Source organism: Camellia sinensis, chromosome 13 (assembly GCF_055761805.1).
Source record: "Camellia sinensis isolate YWXY chromosome 13, ASM5576180v1, whole genome shotgun sequence".
Lineage (NCBI taxonomy): Eukaryota > Viridiplantae > Streptophyta > Magnoliopsida > Ericales > Theaceae > Camellia > Camellia sinensis.
In genome coordinates this window covers 19572151-19595623 of record NC_138973.1, presented here as the reverse complement: position 1 = coordinate 19595623, position 23473 = coordinate 19572151, and the positions used below count along the sequence as shown (strand labels likewise).

The following is a 23473-nucleotide window of genomic DNA, read 5'->3' as shown; positions in this document are numbered from 1 at the left end:
TCTTCACATGGCTAAAGGTTGGCTTCCTAACATGGCCAGCTCATGTAGCACATGGAGGATCACCCCTCACATGGGGTGATGATATTCCACAAATCACCCCCTCAACCCATGTGAAGTGATCCACAACACACATTGCTGCTAATCTTGTCACGCCCAAATTCAACATAGTTTGCATCTCCTCACTGAGACGCTGCATCCCTTGAAAGCTAGAGATAATACACCAGAGATACAAGAGAAGGAGGGAATCCTACATCCTCAACTCAACTCACACCACTCTCTGATTTGGAGAGAACCGCTGCTCCTATCTCCCACAGATCTCTTCCACGCTTCCTGTCTCGGATGTCTTCAGCATAGTCTGCATCTCCTCACTGAGATGCTTGCACCCCCTGAAGCTAGAGATAATACACCAGAGATATAAGAGGAGGAGGGAATCCTACATCCTCAACTCAACTCACACCACTCTCTGATTTGGAGAGAGCCTCTGCTCCTATCTCCCACAGATCTCTTCCACGCTTCTGTCTCGGATGTCTATACCTGCTATGCTTGAACTTGCGCAACCAAGATATCCGACACCCCCTGATTGGATGTCCTGCACCCCCTGCTGGGATGCCCTTGACTGTCATGCATTACCGTGCAACTCCTTGCATGATGAACACGGGAGCAACTAGAAAACTTCAGAGTTTGACACATCAACATCCTCAATTTTCCTTGCTCGGAGCTTATTTCTGAACTTTCAGCTTTTGCCCTCTGCACTTCTGAACAACCTCCTGGCGTTTCCACATACGCTTGTTGTCTGTGCTGCAATCCCTGATGTTCGGTTCTGTCTTACTTGTACGTCCATACTGATGTTTGACAGTTAGCCCTTCTGCCAAGACAACTTTCACCGGTCTGTACAAGTTACCACTATGCAAGTCTGTGCATAGTGCTCGCACCCATGGCTTCTGGTCTCCCTGCGTCAAGCTTGCTTGAGAGATCTGCATCAACTCTATCATCTGCTGCCATGGAACTCAAGAAACCACCATAGAGAAAAAAGACTTGCCACTCCTTGACGCGCACTCTTGCGTTTTACCTGTCTCAATTTCTCTGTCTGGAAGTTCCTGTGAACTTTCAACAACCCGTTGCTGCATACTCCTCTTGCGCCTCTGTACGATACTCTACCGTACCCTTGCACTGCTGCACGTCTGCATTTGTGCTTCTGCGCTTAGTATGCTCCTCTGCAACTATTGTTCTACACGTCCACATACCACCAGTACTTACTCGTATACAGTAGCTCCAACAGCCACAACATTTCCCTGAGCCTGAACTGGTTGCCAAATTATCTATCCGTCGATGAATGGTCTTCTCTTTTGATTGAACCAGATCCTCCAACGAACTCCGGAGATAATCATCTTTGCAATCCTCTGATCACCCCTGACCAATCCTGATCTCCCTTGATTTGCCATTTGATCAAGCCTGATCTCCTCTGGTCTTCAATGATCTATCTCAATCTGTATCTGGTTGTCCAATCTGGTCAGAATCTGCTCATTCTAACCTCTTCAGTGAATCCGCAGCGTTCCACAATATCCAGCAGCCTTCCTTCGAGTATTGAAGATGACAAACACCCATGTTTTGACAATCTTTCCAAACCGTTTAGAATTTCACTATTCTGACCTCGCGGTTGCGTCCGGAGCAGTCCGTTTAGCTAGAACCAATCTTTGCTGCATTTTCGGGGACCTCACTGAAAACTATCCCCGAAAGCTGGGCCACACCACAATTTTTTGAAAATTCTGGGCCAAATTGCAATTTTCAGAAGTTCAGGGAATATTCCGTGTACCAACAGAATATTCCGTCCACTGCCCCTGATGCCGTTCGTCTCTTTAATCTGCCTTCTTTTTACAGAAACTCCGTCTCCAGAATCTGACCGTACAGATGTGTCCGGAATACTCCAAATAGTCGGAAATCACTATTGGATCACCAAAAACGGACTCCAAATGGCTTAGATCTAGCCAAAACATTTTGTACGCCTCAGATCTGCGGCTGCACCGTAGCCGCGAAGCACTGGATCCTTCTTCCAACGGCTACACCCTTGCCGCGTAGCACTGGATCCCTCCCTGCCTCTGGTTGATTGGTCAACACCACTGCTGACGTGGCAGACACGTGGCACACCTGTGCTGACGTGGCAATGCTCTATGGACACGTGTCGATGACGTGGCTGGCCACGTGGCGGTGACCTGGCTGATAACGTGGCAACCACATGGCAACTCTTGCTGACGTGTCGCCACGTGTTGATGACGTGGCACGCTGACGCGGCCTGCGCGTGTCTTACACGCGCCTTCCCCCACTCGTCTTCTTCCTTCAGCCGCGCGTGGGGCGCGTGCGTGAGACTGGGCCGACGCGCCGACTGTCTTCACAGCGCGTGGGGCACGTGCAGAGACTGGGCCTCACGCGCCTTCTTCAGGTGGCGCGTGAGGGCGCGTGGAGATTCCTCTCGGTGTCTGCTTTACATGGTTGAACTCCTCTTCTCGAGCCCTTGCTCCTGGTATGCTCAAAACCTGATTTTGAGCAACTTGATTTCTGGGCAGTTTCAAACAACACGCTGTTTTTGTTCCGAAACGCCACCAACGAGGCTCTGATACCACTTGTTGGGATCTGGGATCCCGCCCAAGACCTTATAGAAATTATTCCATGCACAAAAACACACCCACACTCAAGGAGACACAATATTTAATGTGGTTCGGCCTCAATGCCTACGTCCACGGGAGAGTAGCCGGTTAACACTATAACAATGGAGATATTACAGAAAGATTACCATAGAGGAGGAGCTCACACTCTCCTCACTCACCCACTCACCCGTCTCCCTCGCTCACACCGAGGGAGACGGTCTCTCCGCCTCACATATCTCACTCTCTGTGGCTTGCTCTACTCACTCTGTTCTCCTCTCACCCATCTTCATTTATACACTTCAGAATGGTGGATGGAGGGGCTGGCCAGCACATGGCCAGCTTGTGCCAACTCCTTCTTCACATGGCTAAAGGTTGGCTTCCTAACATGGCCAGCTCATGTAGCACATGGAGGATCACCCCTCACATGGGGTGATGATATTCCACAAGATAATCCCAACTAAGTTGACAACAAAAAGAGAGCAAAATCATATGTTGGTGAGGAACTAACCATGCCAAAGCAAAACAAATAACAAAACAAGAAAAGGAAAGCAACCAGGGACCTTTATACAAACCAAGCAGTAAATCAAATATCTTTTCTTAACTAAAGTAGTAAATCAAATATCTAAGCCAACAACTGCTATTAAGCCTTTGATGTCTGAATTATAAATGTGGTGACATGAATTAGAAAACGCTAAAATACCCTATCAATTTACATTTTGGAACACGTAATAGATATTCTGTTCCTAGTATTTTGAACTACAACTACTCTTCAATTGCAAGTGTTTGTAGGGAATTTTCTCCTGGAGCAAATATTATATACGACCATTACACTAGCAATTATCAATAACCCATATTGCTTTGGTGGCTAAAATTATGTAAACACTATTGCAACAACATTGAATTGATAGGCAAGTAAGGAGGCCGTCGAGGATTCTTGATAAACGGTTAAAAAAAAAAATTATACAATAGTGTAATTCATAATTACACTTATGAGTCAATAACTACAATAAAACCTTCAATGTCTACATTATGAATGCTATAAAATGAACAATAATATTGAGTATCATGAAAGTAATATTATGAAAAAATTTCATAAAGACTCTCCACCTTTGAATTAGTTGTAGTGTTTTATTATATATAATGCAGTCACCCTTAAATTAATTTTATAAAATTTTTTATAATATTTATTTCATGATGCATATCATTACTCTAAAATGAATTGGAAATCTTATATCATAATCTAATTATAATAATAAAAAAGATACTCACCCAAAAAATATATATATATTAAAAAAGAGAGGCAGTGAGTAATGCGTGTAGAAGATGGGAGCAAATTTCACTACAAACGATTTAGTTTGATGTGGTTTAATCAGAGCAATGATTCTCTCCTTGTCTTTCCTACTTCACTCTCTCCTTGTAATGGTCAAGATTCATCTTAAGAGAATCTAATGGTTCAAATCACTTTATTAAAAAAAAATTAAAAATAAAAAAATAATTTTTTTGGCTACGCCATTGAATTCTCTTAAAATAAATCTTGACCATTCCAAGAAGGAAGTGAAATAAGGTAAAGAGAGGATTTTTGCTCGTTTAATCAACCTTTTAAATTGGAGTCACTCTTTAATATAATCACTGATCTACATAAAAATATTAAATTAATTATTTTTCTACCACTTCAAACATATCTAATCCATCCATTTAATAAATACTTTTCAATTCCTAGATCAACAAATATACCCACAAAAAAAAAAAGGTTAAAAAATACTAAGACTTTAAGAATAATGAGTTAGAACTAAGATTATATATAATAAGAGTTTACAAATTTAGATTATAGAGATGATAAGGTTAATAATTTATTATACTTATTAATATCATTATATTATTAAATTATATATGTATAATATAAATACAATATATATAGTTCAATTTAGTTCAATGCACAAAATGCACAAAATACACAAAATATATATAGTTCAATTTAGTTCAATGCACAAAATACAATATATACAATACATATATATATATATATATATAATATAAATACAATATATATTATTAGATTACATATATGATAAGGTTAATAATTTATTATACTTATCATTATATTATTAAATTATATACATATATATATATATATATATATAATATAAATACAATATATATAGTTCAATTTAGTTCAATGCACAAAATGCACAAAATACAATATATACAATACAGATTATATATATAATATAAATACAATATATATTATTAGATTACATATATATTGAAATGGTTGGTTTCAATTTAGTTCAATGCACAAAATGCTTGAACTGATATCAAACTGAAAAAATAAAAAAAAATAAAAATTTAAAAACTGCATAAACTGATTTTTGTTAAAAAAAAACATATCAAATATAAACAAGTTCTGTCTGGTTCAATTAGTTTAATCATTTTTTTCAATTTTTCTTACATTCCTAACAATACCGAATTAACACTGCATTAAGCAAGAGAAAAATATCAAAGGCATTATAAAGACAGAAGAATCATCAGATGTAAGGAAATTCATAATGTAGTTACAAGTTTTAACAGTGAATGTCTCTAAGCAATCTCACCGAATTCATTAACAGACTTGTAGAATTTTCTATCACTACAAAAAATTAAAATTTTAAAATCCAAAATTTAAGAAAAAAATTATTTTGTAGAGACCAAATATTTTTGTTACGAAAATTATACTTTTAACAACGAAAATTAAACATTAATGATAAATTATTATCTTTTTGTAACCAAATTTTTTGTCTCAAAAAATAAACCATTTTAAAACCAAATTATTTTGTCCTTAAAAATGTATTTATAGGTGACATTTTCAAAATTTTGTCACTAAAAGCCTAATTTTTAAGTTTTCAAAACAATCTTTTAACAACTATCCTCACAACAATAGAAATTGGTCCATAAATGCAACAAAATTTTCACTTTTAAAGACCAAAAAAAATGGTCTCTAAAACTCTTGTAGTGTATCCATCTTTGAACTCTTCTCATTTTTATTTTTATTTTTTCCATTTTGGTAAGTAACAAGTTTATTAGAACAGCGTTAAGGGATGCCTCTCAAATACAAGAAAGAGAACCAAAATAAATAAAAGCCAAAAATACAACTAACCGCCTCCTCATGTTCCTAAGAGCTTGACAAAATCTAAAAATGGTCCAGAGATTTCAAGCTTAGACGAAGGAGCGTCTATACCTCATGCTTATTATTGATGCATCTTTCTGAAAATTAACTTTGCCTCGTGCTTATGTTTAATCTTTTACAAAGCCAGTCCCAGCCCCAAAAAGGATAAGAGTTGTTAAGTAGCCTGCCAGCCAACAAAATCCCCATCAGATCCCTTTTGAACATGAATCCTAGGGCAAAATGAATTGTTGTAGCCGACCCCATTCGAGTGTAACACAAGGCTTAGTTTGGTTTGGTATCTTTCTGAAACTTAATTACATCAAGATCTAATCCCATTTGCTCCCTAATGATAACATCAAAATCTACATGCCTGCTCTAATATTTTCACAAGCAATATCAAGATTCCAAAGACAGCTTGAAATCCTGGAATGGTAAGAGCCTTACAAGAAATAAGAACAGAACCGAGTAAGCCAACATGATTATCACCCCGTAATGTTCCTCTGGATGGCATTTCTCTGCTCAACTTAAAAACTCCTCTGGCTGTTTACAGTCTCAACAGCTAGAGATCACGTCAAACAATTAGCCCAATCCTTAACATGGTTGATCATTCCACCGGTGTTGTCACAACACAGACACAACACAAAAGCCTCTTTTTTCATCAGGCAATGCCAACTCTATTATCAGCCACACATATCTCTTAGCACTTTATGAACACCATTTGACATTTCTTTCAATTGTTTTAACCCAGAGCAAGAGATTGTGTAGCCAGAGACCATAAATAAGTGTGGAGATAGTGTCTGTTCACCAAATCAGAATATAAGAATCATCTCAGACAGTTTGATCTAACCATTCCAATAAGTACTTATCCTCTTTATTCTACTGCAGCACATAACCTCTTCTATCATATCTGCATGACAAACACGCCTACTAAATGCAAGTTGCATGACCAACAACCCTACTTCTACAATATTTTCATACCACAGTATCACCATTTTTGTTCAAGTGTTCACCAAAGTCCTGAAACTTCTTGTAATATCACCAGTTCAGAATGGAAGGAGCTCCCAGCATCAGCACGCACAAGGAAAAAAAGCCACAATATGCCATACCATCCATCATATAGAAGGCCTAAAATCCAAGTACTTAATTCATTATCAGTCCATGGAAGTCACTCTTGCACAACCATAATTGAAGCATCACGTAGCAAGGAAGACAAAAGTAGTTGCAGAACTGCAGTTCATGGGGCAAAGTAGTCTCCAAGTCCATTACCCCAGGCAAAAATTGGTTTGACCAGAATATAAGATTGCTTCCACTGGAGAATAAGATAAAGATGTACTCATTATTAGAGATTAGAACACCCTAAGCATATTTTGCTTTAGACTAAATAACAAAGATGCCAGAGACAGGTTAATGCAATTACCACTACATGCATTGGCCCAAAACGCCCTTTGCTTACCAATGTTGACCATCATAATTAGAGTGAAAAGCAACCACAGCTCCTCGTAACCTAAGGATTTGGGATAGTAACTTCATCTGCATGTTGTTCAGCCAGGAAAGGCTCCAAAGATCCCCATGTTCTCCCAACCATCAATTTGACGTGCAAAGGAACTAGAACAAAAATAGAATATTTGATAAGAAACCAAAATATATTTACTAAGTACCAAGAGTAGGCAGCATGATATCAATCCACAAAGATAAAAGAAGCTAAAGAAGGCAAACAAATAATGAAGATGGTAAAGCAAACCCCCAACATTCAAAAGAATCAAAACAATTCTCAAGGGTGACTATGAAGAACTAAAGGGTAAAAGCAAGAAACATGTTGAGTAGATTTTGAATACTCATACCAAGAAGCGACACAGCTCTTTCCATGCTCATTTGAAGCAACAACCCAGCTTCCTTTACAACGGAAGGATCAGCTTCCAGTACTAATTCATCGTGTACCTGGAGAGAAAACTCCTAGCATGTCAGATTTCTGCCAAATGGATTCCATCTCACATATCAAAAGTAAAGCAAAATCTTTTGGTGACTGTAATTTAAGATAGTAGGTGCTTTAAACAAGACACAAAAGTGGCAAAGACAAATAATAAAACACTTTATTTTATAGTGCTGCCCCCTTCTCAACTAGTGTAAAACACTCAATTCATGTTTGCCTCTTCTCAGTCTTAATGTTCCCAATGTGAAGACTAGAAAATATCACAAAGTTTAGAGAGCATTTTTGGTAAGTCATATGGAGTTACTTATCAGTAAAATGCAAGTTATACGGAGTGACCAAGGTTTTCATATGGAGTTACTCTTCAACAACCACAGATTATCCACGTTGTTTAGAACAATATTTGTAAACATTAGGATGTATGGTCTCAACGTTCAGAATTTAGCAAAAGGTGGTCAACTGTATGGAGAATAGGAGAAGATCAACACTTGATCACCCCTCCCCTAGCTTCTAGATAATCAAGTTTTTTTCATCTTATTTAAGCTATTTCTCACACAGAATATATATATAAATAAAAATAAAAAATAAAAAATAAAAACTACAAGCAACTCAGATAAGCTGCACCAAACAGACCCAAAAACAGTTCATACTTTCAATCAATAAAATCAAAATATTCATTGTAAGTTGCCCTATCTGGAACTGTAATCCTGTTTCCTTCCCTGCTTCTTCTACTTCAACAACTGGCCGTAGCTTCTGGAAATTCGGACAAACGGGGGAGGAAAATGCTGTCTTTATTTCACAACAAAACTCTGGTATGCTAAAAACTAAGAGAAGCAGGTGTATTATTGAATCAATTGTATTCCAATTCCATGCTGGCCACAGATTGACAATGTGTATGAAATTTATAAATTAACAGAAGAACAATTACTACATAATTTTTTATAAACTCAGGCATATTAGAGAAGCATCCTGTCCGACACAGGCAAGACTCCTCTTGTTAAGGCTGCACTACTATTAGTATTTTCTTTATCACACATTTTCCATGAAGGGGGGAAAATCAGATTGTGAGGACCACTTCTGATAATATAAATGAACAAACAAGTAAATAAAGGCCTCCAAAGTCACCTGTAAAAGGATTCTGCAGCGGCCCCTAAGCATGTGGAATTGTGCTGCAAATAAAGTGCTAGGATGCGACCTCCCAACTTCTTCAACAATCAGAGAGTGTATATTGATCATTGCAATTTTGATTATGTCAGCAGCAGATCCCTAGAAAGCAGCAAGCTGAGTTAATTAATGTTTTCTTTTCCCAGCCACCTTTTAACAATTCAATACCACACCATCCAGCCCCAGCCCAGGAAAAAATTATAAAACAAAAGACAAATAAATAAAACACTACCTGACAAATAGAATTGACAGCTTGTCTCTGGGCTTTAGATTTTTCTTTACTGTTTCCGAATTTTATTTTTGCTAAAAAGCGCTTTCTTCCTTTAAGGGTCTCCACATACCTGCAGCAGCACAACATAGATATGTAATATAGTTCATGTAAGTTATAACCCATATAGTGATCTCGGTTTTTCCTTCTTTGTTTATTGTATTCCTGTAGAAATTTAATGTATAAAGAGAAATAGAGAATTGTATTATTGATTGATATAATGTTATATTTATTACAATGATTCATGATTCCTATATATAGAAGAGGGTGAGTGTGTAGTAGGTAAGGAGTAGGTGAAGTGGAGGTGATAGTGGTGTAGTGGGTTAGGTTTAGTGGAGTAGGTGAGGTGGTAGTGGTGTAGGTAAGGAGTAGGTGAAGTGGAGGTGGTAGTGGTGTAGTGGGTTAGGTTTAGTGGAGCAGGTGAGGTGATAGGTTTTAACAGCCCCCCGCAAACTCAAGGGGGATAGGAACTAGCCAACTTGAGTTTGGAGAGAGTAACAAAACAAGAAAATAGACGAATACATAAAAGAAAAGAGGATAGGAGACACTGTATGGTCGTGTCAGACCGATGGTGAAGACACTGTATGGTGGTGTCATAACGTTGTAGAGGACACTGTATGGGGGTGTCAGACCGATGTAGAAGACAGTTTATGGGGTCATGTCGGACCGTTGTAGCAGACAATGTTGTGACAGTTGTTGTGACAGTTTACGGAGTCTTGCTGGACCCTTGTAGAAACTAACCGGAATCAATGTCGGGACAGTTTACAGAGTCTTGTCGAACCCTTGTAGAAACTAACCGGAATCAATGTCGGGACAGTTTACAGAGTCTTGTCGGACCCATGAAGGAGCTAACCGGAATCAATGTCGGGACAGTTTACAGAATCTTGTCGGACCATTGTAGAAACTAACCGGAATCAATGTCGGGACAGTTTACAGAGTCTTGTCGGACCCATAAAAAGTCGCACCCTCAAAAGGTGTGCCCAATCTTTCAAAAGGCGTGCCATCAAAAGGCGTGCCCAATCCATAAAAAGGCGTGCCAGATATGATGGCGAGGCACGTGAGTGCCTTGGCTGGCGCGCCCGTTTGTCGTCTGGCGTCAAGTGGCGCGCGATACTCGTGGCTGCCTCGGCTATTTAACCAAGACGGAGGCTGAGGCTGAGGCTGAGGCTGAAGCTGAGACAGAAAAACTGAGAGAAACCTCTGAAAAATTCTTCGTGTTCCTCTGAAAAATTCTTCGTGTTCTGAGAGAGATACTCTGGAACACTCTGTTGCGAGAGATATTCTGTAACACTCTGTGGCCCAGAAAATGGCTTCTTCGTCCCGTCCTCTGCTTACTCTCTTTCCCGACCTCAACGAGTCCACAAGAGAGATAACTGGTGCGGTGTCCCGTGAACCTCAACCAAACACCACTGGGTTTGCTCCGTTGAACTTTCCGATGCAGTCGGTGGAGCAAAAAATGGCAGTGCAAACGGATGTGGAAGCTAATCAATATACTTTGAAGGCATGTGTGGAGTCCATGACGGCGGTCACAAACTTGTCGCACCGGCTGCAGAGTAGGACAAATGAGGTGCAGCAATTAAACTCCCAGCTGGCTCTGCTCCAACGCATGTATAAGGATGCGCGAGCAGAGATAAGCGTGCTAAGGGCAGAAAACAAGGAGCTGAAGCGGAAGGCCACCGTGATGTTCCGATTTGGAGGGCCGCCATATGCTGCAGTGGAGGAGCAGGGAGTAGTGATCGTGCCCAGTGGAGTGGGAAACACGGAGGCAACACCGTCAAGGGCCGCCCAGGACGGAGGCAAGAAGAAAAGACCTGCAGCAGAGTAGAGAAGAAAATCCTGCTTGTGGATGTGGTTGTTTTGTTTTTTTTTTTTTTTTTTTTTTTTTTTGGTGTAAAATTGTGATCGGGGTTGATCCCTTGATATGAATAAAATGAGTTTGGTGTGCAGTTTCGTCTTCTTCCGTTTTTTTTTTTGTTTTTTTTTTTGTTTTTGTTTTTGTTTTTTTTTTTTGTGTAAAAATAAAAATAAAAGGAAAGAAAACAAGAGATAAAGAAAATAGATAAAAAGAATTGGTAGATGGATTATATGAAAAACATCAGTGTGGGAAATGAAATAAAATAAAATAAAGAGTTGAAAAAAGCAGAGGTGGGTGAATAATATAAAAATAAAAAGAAATGAAAAGAGGGGGACAAAAGTTGGTGTCTGGTGTGATGATAAAGAAATAAGAAAAAATATTAAAAATGTTCCCCTCATAAGAAAAGGAAGTGAGTGGGTCTAGTGTGTCTTTACCTTTCAAAACTCAAAGCTTCCGGAAAAAAAAAGAAGAGAGAGTCAGTGCATAGAGAGAGAGAGGTTCGTAGCCCCTCTCCATTTGTGCTGGGTTTGCTGAGAGAGAGAAGAGAGAAAATCAGTTTGTGTACTTTAGACACAAGATGTTGATGCTAATGGTCAGGCTTAGCTTCCAGATCCATTTGGAATATTCTCTTCTTGTTTCATGGTTGCAACCAGTAGACAGAATCACTATCATCACTGCCAAACCAGCGCATGCTGCGTTCCCAATCACTGAGAGGGGCTGCCACACTGAAGGCAAGGCTGGAAAAGGGGTATGGAGCTACAAGTATATCCCTGACTGACGAACAGGTTGAAGAAGCAAATGTCTCAATAGCATTGAACTTTGTTTCTAAAGGGGGCGAGCTTCTTAAACGCACCAGGAAAGGAGCTCTCCACTGGAAGCAAGTTTCTATCAACATAAATTCAAATTGGCAGGTGGTAGCTAAAATGAAAAGCAAGCACATGGCGGGAACATTCACAAAGAAAAACAAGTGTTCCCGTGTCGTCACCTTTGTCAATGTTCAGAATGTGTAGAAAAGAAACGGAATAGGTTAAGGTCCGGCGGACGGCTAAGGTGAGGTTGCCGCCCGCCGGTGAAGCGAAAATATTAGGTTCTAAACCTGCTCTGATACCATGTAGAAATTTAATGTATAAAGAGAAATAGAGAATTGTATTATTGATTGATATAATGTTATATTTATTACAATGATTCATGATTCCTATATATAGAAGAGGGTGAGTGTGTAGTAGGTAAGGAGTAGGTGAAGTGGAGGTGGTAGTGGTGTAGTGGGTTAGGTTTAGTGGAGTAGGTGAGGTGGTAGTGGTGTAGGTAAGGAGTAGGTGAAGTGGAGGTGGTAGTGGTGTAGTGGGTTAGGTTTAGTGGAGTAGGTGAGGTGATAGGTTTTAACAATTCCGGACTCGGTTCCGTAGATGTGTTGTTGTCTTATTCCCATTCCCATCCTTCACTCTTGTATTTGAGTCTTGGATTGTGTTGGGCAAGTTTGAAACATGTTGGTTGTGTTTAGAAACCAAAAGTTGATGCCCAGATTTTGGCTTTCACGCTCGAGCGGGGCTTTTGACGCTCGAGCGGGCCTTTTGCTTTTGTTCCTCCGCTCGAGCGGGGAGTTTTAACGCTCGAGCGGGATTATCCAACCCTCAGTACTTTTCTCTGCAGGTCATCGGACGCTCGAGCATCCACTTTCACGCTCGAGCGGAGACTTCGTCTGCAGAACTTCTAGAAGTGTGCATTCGACACTCGAGCGGCGCTTTTCACGCTCGAGTGTGAGTCTATGTCTGACGCTCGAGCAGGGCGTTCCACGCTCGAGCGGACTGTGTATTATATCAGTCCGAGTTTTAGCTTTTTGAGCCACTTTTTCGACCCACTCTCTCTCTAGCTTTTCAAAACCCAAACTTGAGAGCTTCTCACTCTAGACTTCATCTTCTCTCTAGGGTTTCATCTAGTTCTAATGGTCTTCTACCCTAGTCCCTTTGGAAAAAAGGGTGGAGCTTCGCGAGGGCCTTCGCTTTAATCTGAAAAGTTATTGATTTGGAGCACTTTGAGTTTCACCTCTCCTCCTTTGAGCTTCGAAAATTAAGGTAGGAATAACCTACTCTATTCTATGAGTTTTAACATAAATTTTGGTCATTTGGATTAGTTGGTGTTTCTTAGTCATTTTGAGAAAGTTAGGGTTTGATTTGAGGTTATAAAAAGGGGGATTTTCAAATGTTAAAACCTATGTGTGTATGAGACATTGAAAAATGAAATTGTTGTTGTTAAATCGATGAAATTGAGGCTTTGGGCTAATATTGAGAAAATGGGGAAAATGCCCTAATTATGTTGAATAATTAATTTGGGAACTATGAAATTAAAGTAAAATTCATGAAATTGGAAAATTGTGGGAGTAAATGGTGTAGTTGGATAATTTAATCACTCACCTATGAAAATGTCGATATTTTATCTGTTGATAAACTTATTATCTGTTTAGAGATAACTGCTTTGGGCTATCGGTGGAAGATAGTCTTGATTGTTGTAGACATTGTCTGGTGATTAAGAAAAACTGAAACTGAAACTAATCATATTGAATATGTCATTGAATATGACGGTTGGAATATTACAGCAAATGTGTGTATTGATTGATCATTGTATATGATAAGTGTTTAAATACATTGTATATGTATATTGTTTGGGAGGAGATAAGGGATGTACTCCATGGTTTGAGAGGATATAGGGGATGGACTCTCAAACCTGTTTGGGAGGAGATAGGGGATGGAATCCACTGATACAACAAATATGTGTATCACTTGACATTTGAAAGTGTTAAAGTATGGAAGTGTTTCAATATGAGTTATATTCTCATGTGAATTGTAAAGTATGGAAGTGTTTTAATATGTGTTATAGTCTCATTGAATTGTTTGGCCAGATTCTGAGCCATAATTATGAATCGAAGCTGTATAAGTGAAGGAAACTGAAATGAAAAATAGATATACTTGATGTTGAATTGAAAAGTGTTGTAAGTTGGTTTATAAGTGTCAACCATATATCAAATGCTATTGTTTTAGTTATTTCTCATACTTGGTTTAGTATATCTCCACTGGGCATTGGCTCACCCTATATGAGACATCATTTTCAGGTTCAGGTGATATGCCACCTCCAAGGACATAGCTTGGGAGGCTTAGAGGCTGAAGATCCCTTTTTGTTGTTTACCTTTTTGAGTATTACATGTAAATTCAAGCCGAGGGCTTAATGCGTATGAGTTAGTACTCTCTTTTTTTGTAACCAAGTGTTGGCTTGGAAAGTTGTAAGCCCGTAGGGCATTTACTTTTGTTGTCAGCATGTAATACTTTTGTGATAAATACTCTGATAAATAGATGTACACTTTATTCTCTTGAATATATTGTCAATTTCTTGTATCATGAATGTATGAATTATGGGTTTATTTTGGGGGCATTACAACCGATAATTGAGGAAATCGATGCCAATGACAAGACATTGGAGCTTAGTAGCAGGAATCGTCGGAATGGGAGACGATTCTCGTCTAGAATTGCGATTCAGCGATTCGTAGCAAGATTCGTGATAGAATCGCGTCTCCGTCGAGATAGAATCGCGGATCTAACTAGATGGGAGTGATGGCGACACAGAAAATGGGAGAGAGAGAGAGAGAGAGACCAGGCTGCGAAGAAGCAAAGGCTGCAAAGAAGCAGCAGCTGCTGCTAAGGTTATGCTGCGAAGAAGAAGCAGACCAGGCTACGAAGAAGCATCCGAAGAAGAAGCAGCAGTTGCTAGGGTTGGGAATTATAAACATAAGAGTTGGGCTTGGGATTTTTATTGGGCTTGAGATTTGTTTTCAGACTCATACAAACATTTGTATGGGCTTATAAGCTATAAACATAAGAGTTGGGCTTGGGAATTTTTATTGGGCTTAGGATTTTTTTTAGACCCATACAAACATTTGTTTGGGCTTGTGAGCTGTTTTATTTATTGTTTGGGTCACTAGATGATTTGTTTGCATCATAAATAGGAGAGTTGGGCTTGAGATTGTTTTTCTTCTCCTCTCCCTTTCTCTTCTTTTATTTTATTTTTGTAAAAAATAAATAAAACAAATAATTTTTAACAAAAACATTTTAAAATAAATAGATAAAAATATAATATAAATATTTTATAATAAATGAAAAAAATCTAATAAAAGTATATAATTATAATATTTTAACATATGATTTTTTATAGTACTTTTTAAAAAAAAATAAATTATAACATATTTTCATTATCATTAGAGGAAAAAAAATATATAATCTTACAATATATTTTTATATATTATATTATTTAATATATATATATATACAAACGCTCCCTACTAACGCTTCTTGGAATATCTACGATTCCCCGATCCCGCTCCCGCTCCTGCTCCCGCTTCGTGCAACTAAGCATTGGAGAATAATAACTTCTAAAATGTGAGAGAAATATGAAGACACAAACCGGAAAGGCCTTCAATCCACACAAAAAATTATGAAGAAAAAAGAAAAGAACAGAACGAGGGTGGCTTAGAACACATTGTCATGCAAGACATCATGCAAGAGGATTAATAAATAACCAGGCCATTTTAAAATTTTCTAATAACCGACTAAGCAAAACTGGAATTCGTGAGGGTCCTCTGCAAAATTTCGCAAGCTTAGACTCACTAATCTTATGATTTCGTATTATACCCTACCAAACCTTGGACAAATCAATGAATAGCAAGCAACTAGAGACATATTAGCCTCACCCTTTCTGACGGCAAGATGTCACAGCTTCTTGAAGCCAGGAAGCAACACCAGGAAAAGACCTTTTGAAATTCTGAATTTTCTCAGCTGCATCATCTAAACTGCAGTCAAGCTGTTCGGCAAGCGTATTAGGACCCATACCATACAGAATGCCATAAACCAACCTTTTCGTTTGATCTCGCTCTTGGGAGCTAACATTAGATTCCTCTTTCCCAGTCCATTTTGCTGCTATCATGGTAAAGACATCACCATGAGGTTTACTGAGAAGTTCAATTAATGAAGCATCTTTTGAAAAGTGAGCCATCATTCGCAGTTCTATCTGAGAATAATCTGCAGCTAAAAGTAACCAATTGTCCTGCCAAAACATTTTAAAAATTAAATGAACCAAGGCAACTGCTGATCCTCAGAGACATAGGTATTTATATACAAATTGAAATCACACAAATCATTACCTGTGTAGGTATGAAAAAATCACGAGCATTTATTCTGTAATGATCTACATTTGAATCATTTCCGTCTTTCTCATCGTTATTCATTCTGAAGTCAACCATATGCTCAACACACTACATATCCATAAGCTCCAATTATTAATTTTCACTTTGAAATAGAATAAGAAAAATGAAGGGATAAAGAACAAGGAAAAGAAATGACATGAAGAAAAGAATGGATGGGAAAAATAAAACCTGAAGATTAGGTTCCTCCATTGAAAGTCGCCCGGTTGCTGTAGATGTTTGGAGCCAACGGCCATGCAATGTGTACTTCTCTGTCATTGAAAGCCTAGCAAGAGAACAAATTGATCCCAATGTACAGTTTAAGAGCTTTGCCAGAGTTCGATGCTCTTTAATAACAGGAATAATAGGATGTTCATGCCTGAAATCAAACCAAACCCTTTAAATTTACATGGCTCAGCAAGTATGAAAAACATTAACGGAGAAACAAGTATTAGAACATATATGAGAGGAGAAATCAGCACTAAGCGCATCAAGCATATCAAGGTACACACAAGCATCACTTCATCAGGGGTGACCATTAAGATGTAGAACAGGATAAAGAAAAGATTCTTCTTGCTACCTCAACAAATCCAAACAGTGCTTGTCAGTGCTTGGGTGTTGTTTTGTTTTATTGTACCCTTCGGGTATGGGCAACTTCAAAATCCCATAGAGTACATTTGCAATATCGGCCGCTGTATGCAATGAAAATGAAATACCAGCCAGTTTGTAAGCTTCCTTCTCAAGATACCTTAGTTTCTTTCCCAACACCTGTCGTGCCCGAAGGCATCCGTCCATGTCAACACCTATTCCACAGATCTCCATGTCCGCAAGAACATTAACCTGAAAAGACAAGCATAAATCAAACATTCACAGCATACCTACTTAAGAGCAGAAAGAATAAAATAAGATTAATATAATAATAATAAAAACTCCAAACCCTAGTCTGAACTTGACTCTAAGAACTCAACTATAGGTCTTCTAAAATTCCACTGAAAACATTTCACGTCTTTAGTGATGCAAAACCCAAGAGCATGAGGACTTCCCACCCAGGAAATTCTTATTATTATGTTAGAAATAAAGTATATCAATGACCAAAATCAACCATCCTACAAAACAGTGCAGTATCTAATTTACTACATTAACTCAAAATATTTATTTTCTGACAAGAAGAGAGCATACTGTAAAGACAAACGGTACTACCAATGGCCTATAATCTTATCTTTCACCCTCAGATACTATAGTTTGATCATCAATTCTTTGCTCAACATTCATATGCATGTCTCACATAAAGGAGCACAGGCAAAAGAAATAGCCTATTGGGTAGGTGGTATAAGAATTCTCACCAGTGGAATTTCAATGCTTGTAAGTGCTTCAACAAGTTCTTCAGAAATTAGCAATTTCCAGAGAACAGAACATAGGGCTCGGATTTGCGCAACTCGACGGCAGCAACCATTATGTGCAGCTCTTCGCATCTGATTTTTCCACCTACCACTGCGACTGGCAGCTGCTGCAGCCTCACTGGATAACCTTTTCTTAATTACCTGTAATAGTATTACAGCTTCATAAGCCAACTTAAATCATGATGAAGTTTTAAGAGATTCCCAAATAGAAGGATATTCAAATTTTGATTGTATCTCAGTGATGGATATTGTTCTAATGGAAAAATTCTCTTACACTAAAAAAATTCAGATTATAAATTTCAGTCTCATAGTTAATCCAATTCTCAAAGTTACCTTTTCCAGATTTGGATTGGAACTTTTCTCCTCATCAGGCCAAAGGATCCATGCTACAATGCACATGTCAATTCCATCTTGTACGTAAACTGGGTGCAACAAATAGTATATGCTGTCTTTGAGCTCAAGACCCATAGTTTTCACTGCAAGATTCAGGCTACCCAATCTCTGAATGGAAACAGCAGGAATTTTTAACACCTGAATCTGAATTTTTAAATTCCAAGTAAACTTTCTGACATCTTTTTTTCCCATGATCATAACTATCCTACTCCATCTTTGTTTTGCCACTTCGAACTGATGCTTTGGTGCTAATACATCGCTGCCATCACCAGAAATAGATATGGACAAAGAATCATTTCTTCTGCTGTCAAACCAAAATATATCCTTGGGAAGATTGACATAGTAGACAGGAGAATTTCCCCAGCAAATTGCTATGCCATGTATTTCAAAAGGGACAGTCGAGTTCACTTCAGATCTTTTGTTAAAGTGAATATCAAAATAGAATTCTCTGGTTGAGTCCCAAAGATCCAAGAACGAATCAAATCCACCCGGAGTATTAACAGCATTTACAGGACCTTTCTCAGAAGCATTTTCCTTATTGTCAAGACATGCAGTTTCTCGATCATTTTGCTCCTGCTCACCAAGATCACAATACTTATCAACTTTTCTGATCTCATTACCAGTAGTTCTTACAAGACTAGAGAAGGACGTGTCTGCATTATTAATATGTTCAATAATTGTATTAACCTCACCAAGAGTACCAGGCCCTTCAACTACTGCTGCAGGATTTTCAGCACCAAAATTAGTCTGCATGGTACCAGTTGATTTTGCTTCATGTGGAGTCCCTAAGCCAACACCTATGGTTTTTGCTGACTTCTCTTGTCCAATTTCTATTGTAACTTTATCAAAATTTTTGCATCTTACCAACGTTGACTTGGCTGAAACATGCTCTGTATGCTGTACACCAACAAAGCTACTAGTACTCTCTTCCCCAGAAGAGGTAGTCGCCCCTTTTTGAGTGGCATCACCAGCAGCCTTTAATACAGGTTGAGGTAACTGGGGAACATCAAGTCCAAGAGATTTGAAAGCTGTGAAGGCAGCAACCCTTGCCTCTTCAGCTTTATCAAGAACAATTTTGCGTGCACCATTCTTTATCTTCTTGGCTACCCCCAATTGAATCCGCCGTTGTGCTGAATCTTCAGTAGTCATGTAGGCAAATAGTCAAAATCAGAGGATATGAACTGGAGGAATGTGGTCCAAATAAAAGAAGTGGAGGAAGAAAATATAATGATATAACAGAGGAAAAGTGAAAGCTCTAAGAAACAACAACTAAAACATATGATGATACTATATTTAGAAGCAAGCAAAGGAAGCACAAGAGAATGCATGTGTCTGGCGATACTACATACTGTGCTATTATATGTTCACAACATTAAATTGAATAATTCATGCCAAAAAAGTCCACACACACACACAAGATTTCACCTTGTGCAGCCCATGATGAAGATTCAAAAAGAGCCTTGACAATTTCAGATATTGATGCTACACCAATTGCTTGAGGTGTGCGCAACCCAGCTTTATAAAGTTGTCTAGCTCGGGAACCCTAATAAGGAGAAATAACAATAATGAATTAATGATAATCTTGGCAGTAATAAACAATAAAAATAATCTCTTCAATGAGGAAAATCATTAACTTAACTAGGTTGCTAATGAAGTTTTCAACTAAACATCAATTGAAGTCCGTTTGGCTATTAAGGTCATAAGTTCCAATTAATTCCAAGCCTCACAAAAAGATTTTAAAGACAGAAAAATATTAAATGATTCATGTATACAACCTTAACATATGGAATGGTGGTAAGCTCTACAATCTCTGCCCGGACTCCAAATGAAACACGATTTTGGAATTTGGAAACCAAACCTTCCAGATCATGCCAACCAAGCCTCTCACAAAACACAGAAACCATAGAAGCAAACCTTCCAGCATTTTCTTGTAAGGCCTGAACCATGCCTCGTGCCACTTTAAAGGCTTCACAAACCTCAGCCACAGGTACTTCCTTCAGACCAATATGAAAAGAATATATCACGAAAAGTAAATAAATGCAAGTTCGTTAAGCAATTAATACCACTCCACATACATAAGGCAATTAAATAGATCAGACCAAACACATCAATAGGAGATGAATTTATATATAGGACTGAAGGTTGAAAGAGGTAATGGCATTATGTCTTTCTATGAACAGACTGGTTGAAAATGAGAACAGTAAAAGAAGACGTCAATATATGCAAATTGGACATCTCCAACCAAATAAAAGCATATGCGTATCAACACAGAAATTGTCTCTATTGAGCACAGATAAGGCATGCAATGATGCGATGACAGAAGTTCGGATCTTGCAATTCAACTTTATCCGTTTTGAGTGTGTGTGTTTGCAGGTAGTTTTTGATGTGGAGGAGAAGAAAGAAACTTGAACAGGCCAGTATTCATGACACATATAACAAGGCATTCACCTGCACAAGTCTTGACAAGATGAGAGCAACATAGAAGCGCTTGCACACTCGAAGTGTTTGCTCATCGGAAAGCATACTTTGGTTTGCCATCCCAACTCTGCAGTCAGATCTGCCCAACAACCCTTTTGCATTATCCCTTGATCTGTTTGAAGTGCGCAGTGGGGCACCATGGGCCATACGCATTAAAAAGGGTTCTAGCACTCCTACTTGTTTGCCAACCGACTGCATTTCATGAAATTAAATAATTAGTAATAAGCACCTCAATAACCACATAAACTATTAGACCAAAAGACGAGTTACAATATAAACTAGAATAGGAGATTTCCCTCAGAACTGAGATAAGCCCCTGAAAACTAACACTAACAAACATTCATTTGTATAAAAATTTGTAATAAATAAACAAACAGGACGCAAGGCATGACAAGTATCAAATCACCTGATGGTCAAGAGAGAGAGAGAGAGAGATCATCACAAAATTGCCACATTTGAAATCGGAACGCTGATCCAAACAATCAATTTGTCCAGTTCACGGTGTTTTCAAAACTAGAAGTTAAGAGGAAGAAGAACTCCGAAAATGTGAGGAAGAAGGAATATATTTCTGTTATATTCAAAACTTCTTATCTTACAAGACCAAATGACACTCCTTATATAGGAGATATTACAAACATCATTATAACCCATTATATGCCACTTACATATTATATATTACCACTATCTACCACTATCATATTATATACATGCCACTATCTACCACCAACACCACTATCATATTCTATACATGCCACTATCTACCACCAACATCACTATCATATTATATACATGCCACTATCTTATTATATACATTAACACAAATTTTCAACACTCCCCCTCAAGCTGGTTTGAAGATATCTTCCATAGCCAGCTTGCTAGTCAGCTTATCAAATTGCTTCTTGCGTAGTCCCTTCGTTAGCACATCAGCTAATTGTTCACCTGTTGGGAGGTAGGTCATACAGATTATGCCAGCATTGATTTTCTCCTTGATGAAATGTTTATCCACTTCTATATGTTTTGTGCGATCATGTAGAACTGGATTATGAGCTATAGATATAGCTGCTTTGTTGTCACAATAGACCTTCATAGGTGTCGGGTGAGAAAGCTTTAATTCTTCAAGAATTCTTTTAATCCACATTACTTCACAGATTCCATGGGCAACAGCTCTGAACTCTGCTTCTGCACTACTTCTAGCTACCACATTCTGTTTTTTACTCCGCCATGTAGCTAGGTTCCCACCTACAAAGGAGCAGTATCCGGATGTTGATCTCCTGTCTGTAACACTTCCTGCCCAGTCTGCATCTGTGTATACTTCAACTTGAAGATGTCCATGTTTCTTGAACAGTAAGCCTCTCCCTGGAGTTCCTTTCAAATATCTTAAGATCTTATAAACGGCCTCAAAGTGCTCTGCCCCTGGTGAGTGCATGAACTGACTTACCATGCTGACTGCAAAGGCAATATCAAGCCGAGTATGAGACAAGTAAATCAATTTCCCTACAAGTCGCTGATATTGTTCCCTCTCTTTGACTTCTTCAGCCTTAGCAGCTTGTAACTTCAAGTTAGGCTCGATCGGAGTCTCCACCATCTTACAACCAAGCATACCTGTTTCTCCAAGGAGATCAAGAACATATTTTCTCTGATTAACGAATATACCTTCCTTGGATCTTGCAAATTCTGTTAAAATCCACCCACTCTCCACCTACTTCACCCACTTAAACCTACTCCACTAAACCTAACCCACTACACCACTACCACCTCACCTACTCTACTAAACCTAACCCACTACACCACTACCACCTCACCTACTCCACTAAACCTAACCCACTACACTACTACCACCTCCACTTCACATACTCCTTACCTACTACACACTCACCCTCTTCTATATATAGGAATCATGAATCATTGTAATAGAAATCAATATATCAATCAATAATAATACATACAATTTATTCTCTCTCTTTCTCTATACATTATTTCTTACATGGTATCAGAGCTGGTTTAAAACCTAATATTTTCGCTTCCCCGGCGGGCGGCAACCTCACCTTAGCCGCCCGCCGGACCTCAACTGTTAAAATCCACCTACTCTCCACCTACTTCACCCACTTAAACCTACTCCACTAAACCTAACCCACTATACCACTACCACCTCCACTTCACCTACTCCTTACCTACTACACACTCACCCTCTTCTATATATAGGAATCATGAATCATTGTAATTGATATAACATTACATCAATCAATAATAATACATACAATTTATTCTCTCTCTTTCTCTATACATTATTTCTTACATGGTATCAGAGCGATAAGATTTAAGCCTGTATTTCTTTCTCACCGGCGGGCAGCCGGCCGACACCTTTGCCTTTGCTGCCCGCTGGAATTTTCTACACATACCTTCCACTCTCCACAGCCGTAACTCTGCAAGAAGAGAAACTTCGCTCCATCATTTTCTTCCACGAATCTTCTTCGTGGCTTTCGAGCTCGTCTCTCACTATCTCGTGCAATCGATCTTTGCACTTCATCGCCACATGTGAGCAACCGTGGCCGTCGTAAACGCCGAAAAAGTGCAAATCCGCCGGATTCTGACAACTCCGGCGGCAAAGCAAGGGGTGAATGGCCACAGCGTCTTCCATATCTCTCCTCCTTCCACGCACAGAAGTCATGCCTAACTTAGGGCATTTCTGAGCCACCTCAGGCTCGTTTGTCACATTTGAAGTCGGAGATGCACACTGTTTCGCAGACGTGGTCTCTGATTCACCGTTCTCCACCAAACGACCTTCACTAATCACGCAATTCTCAACTGCTTTTCCGCACTCAGACAGCTTCGAATCTGCCACCAAAACATCCAATTTCTGACGTTTTCTACCGTGCTCTTCCAGATTCTTCTCAGCTTGGTGATAGATTTTTCATAATGGTTGCTACCGCCGCTACTTCTGCATTTTTTCCAGTTGCATCTCCTCCACCCGATTCTGGTG

General features: G+C 38.8%; 1 protein-coding gene across 3 annotated transcripts in view; it reads right to left on the bottom strand.

Moving 5' to 3' along the window:
• Nucleotides 1-5633: 5633 nt before the first annotated feature.
• The window catches only part of LOC114272128 (MUS308 and mammalian DNA polymerase-like protein), a 47132-nt gene continuing 29292 nt past the window's right edge, over nucleotides 5634-23473 (bottom strand). Inside the window, exons 14-27 of one of the 3 annotated variants that reach the window (XM_082901673.1) lie at nucleotides 20464-20685; nucleotides 19791-20009; nucleotides 19441-19558; nucleotides 17956-19151; nucleotides 17566-17763; nucleotides 16803-17062; nucleotides 16415-16601; nucleotides 16184-16294; nucleotides 15734-16086; nucleotides 9108-9216; nucleotides 8837-8977; nucleotides 7626-7722; nucleotides 7202-7389; nucleotides 5634-7093 (exon numbers count right to left, since the gene is read on the bottom strand). In XM_082901673.1, the coding sequence (XP_082757799.1) occupies nucleotides 7289-7389; nucleotides 7626-7722; nucleotides 8837-8977; nucleotides 9108-9216; nucleotides 15734-16086; nucleotides 16184-16294; nucleotides 16415-16601; nucleotides 16803-17062; nucleotides 17566-17763; nucleotides 17956-19151; nucleotides 19441-19558; nucleotides 19791-20009; nucleotides 20464-20685 (3312 nt within the window). In that variant the 3' untranslated portion in view covers nucleotides 5634-7093; nucleotides 7202-7288. The remainder of the gene's footprint in view (nucleotides 7094-7201; nucleotides 7390-7625; nucleotides 7723-8836; nucleotides 8978-9107; nucleotides 9217-15733; nucleotides 16087-16183; nucleotides 16295-16414; nucleotides 16602-16802; nucleotides 17063-17565; nucleotides 17764-17955; nucleotides 19152-19440; nucleotides 19559-19790; nucleotides 20010-20463; nucleotides 20686-23473) is intronic. The other 2 variants (XM_082901674.1, XM_082901675.1) reach the window with 2 other exon arrangements.